Source organism: Prunus persica, chromosome G6 (assembly GCF_000346465.2).
Source record: "Prunus persica cultivar Lovell chromosome G6, Prunus_persica_NCBIv2, whole genome shotgun sequence".
In the NCBI taxonomy this organism is placed as follows: domain Eukaryota; kingdom Viridiplantae; phylum Streptophyta; class Magnoliopsida; order Rosales; family Rosaceae; genus Prunus; species Prunus persica.
In genome coordinates this window covers 18807462-18816490 of record NC_034014.1, presented here as the reverse complement: position 1 = coordinate 18816490, position 9029 = coordinate 18807462, and the positions used below count along the sequence as shown (strand labels likewise).

The 9029-nt window shown below is 36.4% G+C and overlaps 1 protein-coding gene across 1 annotated transcript; it reads right to left on the bottom strand.

Moving 5' to 3' along the window:
- LOC18773952 (protein UPSTREAM OF FLC) lies at positions 5750 to 7908 on the bottom strand. The gene is made up of 5 exons (XM_007207843.2): positions 7549 to 7908; positions 7377 to 7446; positions 7165 to 7280; positions 6273 to 7071; positions 5750 to 6146 (listed from the first exon to the last, which is right to left on the bottom strand). The coding sequence occupies exons 1-5, from the start codon at positions 7754 to 7756 to the stop codon at positions 6023 to 6025; spliced, it is 1317 nt and encodes a 438-aa protein (XP_007207905.1). The 5' UTR covers positions 7757 to 7908; the 3' UTR covers positions 5750 to 6022.

The following is a 9029-nucleotide window of genomic DNA, read 5'->3' as shown; positions in this document are numbered from 1 at the left end:
TTTGCCCTTACTACTTGTGTGCAAAGAGGTTAAGCAAATAAGCCATGTGGATACAATGAAGCCTAGCTTTAAACTATATGTTGTCAATGTTTTGCACAACCAAAGACAATCCCAAACACACTCAAGAATGTGATAAGGATGCTCAAGAATATCAAAATGATATTGCTGCAGATTATAGTCTCTAGAAGGTTTTTACTTTGTGAAATATGAGAAAAGTTATGATAGCAATTAGCAATAGGATTGAATGTAAGTGAGTTTTGCAGAGAATTCTTCTCTATTTATAGAGGTATTTGTGTCCTTTCTGAATTGGTGTAACTCTTAATTCAGAAACTATTTTTCTCTTGGATTGCACCTCTTAATCAAAAGGTACCACTTTAATGAGAACACATCTCTTCATGTAAGAATGTATCTTTATATTTGAATTGTGTATATGAAGTATTTCTAACGGTCATATATCTAATTCAAACACTTAGGCATCAAGAGACATATCTAAACACTCAAAAGGCACTTCAAAATCACACCCCAGACACGCAACGACCAGTCATTTTTTCTTCGTGCCAATCACACCCTAGATCGGTTGTTTAATATAGAGATGATGTTTGTACCAGTATGCCAAAAACAACCGATCATTGTCCAAAGTGACCAGTCGCTTTTCACAACTTCTTAATATTTTGAGAAATCTTCAACAGTCTACTTCTTGTTCATTGTAGTCTTGATCATGTTCTCTGTTTCGAGTTGGAGCAACTGGTGATCTCCTTTTGGACTCAAAATTTTGTGTCTTGTATCTGTTGGCTGCTGCTTATCTGAAGCTGATCCATTCTTTCTGCATAACATGATTTTTTTTTTAATTGTTGTATTAAATTACATAATATAGTTGCTATATCAATATCATCAAAATGACACTAGGTAATGGAGATAAATTAAGGGTTATTTATGGATATGCCCCATGTGTTTTCAAAATAGTCTCAAATTACCACAAGTTTTTTGAAATGTCTCAATATACCACCTATACTTTCAATAAGTGTCTCACGTTTGCTATTCTGTCAGATTTGAGAGAAGTTATGTTAGCTGATGTGGCCCCCACTTCTTTTCAATCTTTTAACAAGGGAGAGGAAGGGTTAGTCATATTGAGAAAATGGGGAATTTGGGAGAAGAAGGTTAGGTTGAGTGAAGTTCATATTTGGGAGAAAACCGGAATTTGATTTGGGGATTTCATATTTGGGTGAAGAAGGATGGTTTGAATGTTGTGGGGATATCCCAAATCTGAAATCACTAAATCAAATTTCCCTTTTTCTCCCAAATCCCTGATTTTCTCCCAAATCTGAACCTCTAGATTTCCAAATATGAAATTCCATCAACCTAACATTCTTCTCATAAATTCTCCATTTTCTCCCAAATTTCCCCTTTTCTCAACCTGACTAACCCTTCCTCTCCGTTGTTAAGAGATTGAAAAGAAGTGGGGGCCACATCAGCTAACGGAACTTCTCTCAAATTTGATAGAATAGCTAATGTGAAACACTTATTGAAAGTATAGGTGGTATATTGAGACATTTCAAAGAACAGGTGGTAATATGAGGCTATTTTGAAAGCACAAGGGGCGTATCCATAAATAAGCCGTAAATTAATGTTGAGACATAACACCTGCAGAGCACCCTTCAACTAATTCTGATCCTTTGAATACATATTCAGCTCCTTCTGCTGGATAGATTATATCGTGTTCAGTGAAATTGAATGTTCCACACGTAACGTTAACCATTCTTGTAGATTATATCCTTCTGCTCCTAACCAAATTCATCAAACACCAACGCTACTCAAAACTCATGAATTTCCCTTCGTAACCCTCCTAAGTATCCGGCAACCGTTTGCTCCTCTAGTTCTTCAACTCTACAACGAATCATGAGTAAATCAAATTCTTCCTTGTACTCATCTACGGACTTGCTACCTTATTGAAAATTATACATCTTTGAATACCATTCTTGTAGATAGTTTTCAGGGAGAAACTTCTTCCGTAACTCCCTTTTCATGTTGTCCCTAATGTGATTCTTGCTTTCCCTAGTCTTTCCCTTAACTGCTCCCACCAAGCTGATGCATACTTGGTCAGTTTAATAGCCACAATTTTCAGCTTACGATGATTGGAACTTCTTTATAGTCAAAGACCCTTTTGACGGCGTTCAACCAATTGATAAATTTGTCAGGCTTAATCTTTCCTTCAAATTCCGATATGTCTACCTTCATATTGATGTCATTGAATGTGTTATTGAACTAAATAGCATGTTCATATACAGCCTCTTCACCTGGATCTTCATGCGGAACGCGAAAGTGAAAGGGGTTCTCATCGTCACCAAGACTGAGATCAGAATCGTGATGATTCTGAGTTTCGAAGCGACACAATTGCTTTGTTAATTGATGCACTTGCCTTCTCAACTCCTCATTCTCGATATCACGAGGATCACGTCCTTGCTGACCATGTCAACCTCGCGTCATCAGGTCGTAGAGTGACTGAAGAAAATGAGATCCCAAGAAGGATGTTTCGATACCAATTGATGGAGTTCTACTTGAGAATTGGGATAGGATAACGTGAAGCTAAAAGAGAAGTTTGACAACAAACTCAATAAGCAACAATTTGTTTTTTGGGTCAAGCAATAAGCAAAGGTTTTCTATTCAAACTTGGATTCCCAATTATGCTAAATTCTTTAGTCTTGGAACCTAGTGAAGGAAACATGCATCTAATGCTTAAGAAATGAACTTTAACTACAACCTATACAACAAAAACATTCGAAATGGCAGATTCATTTTGTTTATACTACTTGAGCTAAACCTTTTTCATTTTAAACCAAATATCTTAGTTTAGTCTCTTTGAACACAAATAGAAAAAGGAAAAAGGAAATAGATATTTACCCTTGATGGTATTTTCTTAATTTCTCAAGAATGAACACCTTTGTTGGAAAAGCCTTTTGTTTCTCTTGATTTTGACTCATTCACCTTAAGGCTCCAAGATTGGAGTCCTCTACCTCACCACACCAAATGCTGCTAGAGATTAAGAGAAGGCAATCAAGAAGTATGGATGTTAGTCTACTTCTTGATTGGACCAATTTTTGGTTTATGGAAGATGAGATACAAAGATGATCCGTCATCAACCAACGTAGGAAACCAAAAACCCTAACTAGGTTTTCTCAAACACTTAGCTTATATAGGACAACACAAAAAGGCAAGGGGAGAGCTCCCCCTTAGTTGCCGAATTTTGGGTGGGTGCTAGGGCTCCATTTGGTCTATGAGTCATGTCATCTTATGACATTTATCCCTTGGGCCCAACATCATTTTGGGCTATTTTGTCCCTTTTCTTTTTAAATCATATTTAAAAGCTCTATCCAATATTTCTATATGTCAATATTAATTCCATAATTAATCTTTTAACTATAATTTAACTATTAAATTATAATTATAGTCTTACTTAATTGACCCGGTCGAACTATTTGACTTTGGTCAATTGCTCCGGTCAATATGTTGACTTTTGACCATTGACTTTGACATTTGACTATCAACCATTGACTTGTGTCTTCTCATTTTCTTTCTCTCCATTTGTACCTATAATCACATTCTTTGAGTGTGCAGATTCGTAGGTTCCCTTTAGCAAGGTAGTGGGATGACTCAACTCCTCAGAGATGATATACAAATTCAATTTCACAATTCAATTATTCCTATTAATAATTGAAAACTTTTAGGACATCCGCAAACCATGGTTGTCGCCTAGCAGGAAGTCATGGTTATCCGAGCTAAATGAGATGTTGTGAAAAAACCTATTCAAATTGGAATCATCGTGCAATTGAATCCTTCTCTTATGTCAATACTCCTTATTCACATTATTAAATCATGGAATCTGATTGTCAATATCCTAATGTGAATCATTCCTTTTATATGATTATCCTGGTAAGATTTGAAGACTTCTTCTTTCAAGTCTTATCCACTACTCTGGGTAAAGATTTGACCAATCATATCTTGGAGTATTCTCTCTCCTTTACTGAGAGTAGAGATTCCTTGTTGTACATTCTTTTGCTTCCATGATTCCATTGAGAATCCTGATGAGCACTTTTAAGCTATGCTTAATTCAACATGATCGTATAGTACCCTCAAAGATTAACAACAGGCCACAAAACATCTATGATGCATTAGGTCTAAGGATTAGTTTGCACCATTGCAATTTATAAGTTCTAGCTTGACATGTGAGTAAAGACTTCCATGCTGTAATTCATGTGTTGGATCGCGTTCAGTGTACTTGTTCTTCTACAAGCACCTACACACATATCGATGTGTCTCCACACTTAATGCTTTGAGACCTTGCGATTCCCTATATATAGAGACAATACTGTGTGTATTGGTCTTTGCGGAATATTGACGCCCAATCAATATTCCAATTACCAGGAACATATTCAGGATTTAAGGATGATGAGAAGTCTCTATGTATGCAATCTCATTGCATAGTTCTCATATTCACTTGTGTATTCTTTGGACTATAGTTGTTCTGCATATTGAAAGATAATATAGGATGATTTAATGTATAAAATAATATTTCTTTCCCATGATAACATAATATGTCTTTTATCAAAGATGTCCTTCACTCTAACTATTACATAATTAGTTGGCTTTAAGGGCATATTACTAACACCTAATGGGGTTTAAACCTTGCTTTCGAGTGGGCTTTGGGAATAATATTGTTGGAGTTTTTATATTTAAACCTTACATTTCTCTTTGTTCACTCTATATTCTAAGTTCACCCCAACTTCTAATTTAAATTTTTACAATTTTTAAGAAAATCTCACTATCTTCCCAAACTATCCCTAAATACACACCTAACAGAAGAAAAACAAAACAAAACAAAATAAAACTCATCAACCTCACACCCCCATTATCTTGCCCCTCACCATTCTACTTTCAAGCTTAGTGATTAACATCTAATTCCAACTATCATTACTTATTGTAAAACAGAGAGACTCACGGTCTGTATCTTCCTTGAGGAGCCTGCTCAAATTCTTGCACAAAATTCAAAAGTTTTCTTGGGGAAATTAGCAAGTGGTCTTCCTGATGACAACTTCTCACATCACATACCTCAATTGATGACCCACAAGCCACTAATATAAAGAGTGGTGGAGTGTGTGTAGGGTTTAAGGTTAAGTATTAAGTTAGATGACCTTTTTTGTCATTTTACACAATAATAAAACTTAATAGATTAATAATTTAAGTATGGGAATCAACAAAGAAAAGTGTGGAGTTTAAATAAAAAAACTCTATTTTATTAAAATATTGTGCCCCAGTTTTTATTTCACCTATGACTCTTTGGTTGGTCCCTCATCGCAAAGGTCTTGATATTACACCAAAATTAATAACATCACGTCTGACATGCCAATATTTACACCCCACTTCCATTTTCATTAATGTAAATATATAAGTAATTCGTAATCGGAATCCAACACTTCATTTTGATTCTGATTACAAATTAGTACACATGCCCTTGGTTTAGTATATATATATAGAATTATTATTTTTTCTTTTAAATTGTGATATATAAAGGGAAAGTGATCTCATTTCAATTTCTGGTCACGAGCCACTCAAAAGTCAAGGCTGGCTCTACTTCGGGTGCTCCCTCCAATTCCACACCGCCCCCAACCCCCCTCCACATTTAAATATTAATATGGATATTAATAAATCCTTTAGCTAAAATTCAAGGTCTTAAACAGAAAAAGATTGCATGTTATGAGCAATTCATGATGTCAACGTTTGCCTTGATTATGATTCTATTCAGGTACCAAATCAACACCTCATGAAAGCATTATACAGTACAATCCATAGTAGGCAGGGAATTATGATTGCTGCAACATACTGAGTGTCAAGGAATCACAGTCACACTAGCCACTGCTTTCAGATTAATTCAAGGATCCAAAAGAAAACCTTTCCCTACAGCTTTTACCTTTCCCCATGGCTTTTAGTGACCACAATTCTTCATAATTATGGGAACCCAAGCTAACAATCATTTCCTGGTTTGTTTTGATACAGCAGAAGATAGTTTACGAGGAATGCACTTTCCTTTCACACCTGCCTTCTCTCTCTTCTCTTCCTCTACTGTTTCGGCCGCTAACCCAGCCTTAGTGCTCCTGAACCAAATTAATCAAACACCTAAAGTTACTCAAAACTTAAATTCATGCAGAACATGCAAATTAATACTCTGCAGAGACATAGCTTAATTAATTGACGCAAATTATGAATGCATGCTCACTGACCTTTCTTCATTGTAAGAATTCGATCTTTTGAGCGCACGCTCGGCTGAAATTCGATCTTCCTTGATACTCTCAACAATACTCCCACTAAAATACTCTTTCTCCTCTGCCTGCAAATTCCCAAACCTTGGATTCTCAGACATGTAATTGATCATGTCCTCTTCAGCCGCCACCTTCACAGCAGCCTTGTACACAACCTCTTTTCGAAAGCTCTCGCTGCTCTTCCTCTCAAATGGTGAATTATAAACTGTGTGCTGCTTCACACAAGGCGCGTTCTTCGCTTTGGCCACAGCAGAGCTTCCACATGCTATGAGCTGAAGCAGAACAGAGTTCCTGCTCTGTGCTGAAGACTTGGAGGTGGAAACAGCAACTGGCTCGCCGTCCTCGAACCTTTCCGAGAGACTGGTGGTTTGGTTGGGTTGATTTGATAATATAATTGATGGGTTTGGAGGAGGAGATGGCTCGGGGTGAGTTGACTCAGTTGGGGTTTTGCGGGTTTGTGGAGGCTCTTCGAGTTCGTCTGTGGTGGAAACCCCTCTGGAGCAGCGAGAGTGGGGTGTGGTGGAGCTGGTGTAGCTTGTCTTCTCATCCTCATAGTCTTCTTCTTCTTCTTGTTCATCGTAGTCTTGGTCTGGATCATGATCATGATGAGGATACTTGGTGATGAGGTACTTATTCTCTGCTTGTTGATGATCGTGTTCTCTTCTGTTTCGGGTTGGAGCAAGTGGTGATCTTCTCTTGGACTCAAAATTTGTGTCTTGTATCTGTTGGCTGCTGCTTATCTGAAGCTGATCTAATCTTTCTGCATAAAATAATGAAAAAAATTTAATTAAATTTTCTTATTATCAATAATGACACTCGGTAATGGAGATTAATTCATGTTGAGACAGAGCACCTGCAGAGCAGCCTTCAAGTAGTTCTGATCCTTTGAGTACATATTCAGCACCTTCTGCTGGATAGATTGTATCGTTTTCAGCTAAATCGTTCCACACGTAACCATTCTTGTAGCTCCTAAAAATAATAATAATAATGAGCTTAACAAAGATAATTAGCTCAATAAGAACTAAAATTTGAAGGAAAAAAAGTATAAAAATAACAAAACAGAACCTTTTGCAGGACCAAGAATATAGTGAGGGCATGCCTTTGCCTCTAAGAGCCGTGAGCCGTTCCATTGCATCTAATTGTACATGAAACAAAGAAGAAGAAGAAGAAGAAAAGATTAACAATGAAGAAAAAGAAAACAAGAAGTTTTGTTTTGTAGCAGAGAATTTGGGCTCACCTCTCAAACGAAGTGGCCGGTTGGCCAAATGGGTGATTTCCATGTAATGGGGATGCTCAAGATGGCCATTTCTTGAAAGATAGTAGACGACTTGGTGTTTTTTGATGGGTTTGTTGTTGAGTCTTGGCTGCATCTGCATCTGCATGCTGCAAGCTTTGGCTCTGTCTGGGCTGGTTTCTCTGGTGGGTCTTCTAAAACGAACATCCATGTTCAGATATTCTTCTTCTTCTGCCTCTCTTCTGCCTTGTTAATTTAATGTGCTGTTTTGTTGTTGGTGTCTTGGTGGTTGAAAATTTACGTCTTTATATCACTATTCATTTAAAAAAAGAGATGGGTGAAAAGTAGACGCCCAGGACAAGAGATCACACAGCTCCTCAAAAGGCGCAAATGCAGAATGATACTGACTTGCTTTGGATGCTGGAGAGAGAAAGAGAGGTCACTGTTTGAGAATTTAATTTTGACTTTGGGTTTGCGCTGATCCCGAAAGGAGATAAAGTGATCATGGTCTAGATCGCTTTGCCACCCAACTTTGGTGACCTTTTTTGGGTAGCATTGTTTTCCATTGACATTTAGATAAAATTATAGAGTTTCTGCAACATATATAAATCATCAAATTAAGTTAAGAAACCTTAAGTAGGAGCATGAGGGTTCGCAAGGATCTATGACATTGGTATTTCATTTCACCTAAATATACATGTTATGTTGTTATATTTTTTATATATAAAAAAAAGATTTTATTCATAAATCATAAAAGACATACAAAGAACGACATTAATACAGTGGTCTTGTTAAAACTTTTATCAAGAAAATCACATAAGACAAACCTCATGATAGAAAAAAGTATCATGCATGCTATGGACTAACATGAGAATCCGACTCAGGTCACTTTGAACCGTTAGATATCTACTACATGTTATGTTGTTAATTGGTAATTAGACTATGGATTAAATGAAATATTTATTTGAATGAGTGATCCCATAATTTTATTATTTGACATTATAAAATGCGAAGTATGGAATGGATGTTATATAAGTTATAATATGTGCGTTAAGTGTGCATGTGATGACAAGAAAGCACATTATCTATATTTTAATGCAAGTGTAATTTTCTGTAGATTTTATCTTGCGTGAGAATGAGACAGAAATGACATCGCTTCCTTTATTAGTCAAGGAATATGAATGTCACGGGCCTAACACTGGTGCTAATATGGACATGCATGTTCTTGTTTGAGGCCATTTGTGATTTTAGCTTTATAACTCTAAAAGCATATATACTAAACCTTTATTAGATGGACGTGCACAGCTCTTCCTATCTTGCTTTTCATGTATAGAATATGTTTATCTTAGGGGGTAATGCATTATATGGTTAGTAAGTTAATACGGCTCGAACGGTACATTTGGGCATACTTCGTAATGTATTTTCATAATTCGAAATGTTTAAATTGTAGGTTCTTATTCAAAAATTATCCCTGCAAAATTTCA

What these genes read in the sequence shown, in the direction of transcription:
- LOC18773952 (XM_007207843.2), bottom strand. Translation starts at nt 7,756, where the DNA reads ATGGATGTTCGTTTTAGAAGACCCACCAGAGAAACCAGCCCAGACAGA. An exon ending in TATTCTTGGTCCTGCAAAAG is followed by an intron (nt 7,281 to 7,376) that starts GTTCTGTTTTGT and finishes TATTATTTTTAG; the next exon opens with GAGCTACAAGAATGGTTACG. An exon ending in ACTTGAAGGCTGCTCTGCAG is followed by an intron (nt 7,072 to 7,164) that starts GTGCTCTGTCTC and finishes TATTTTATGCAG; the next exon opens with AAAGATTAGATCAGCTTCAG.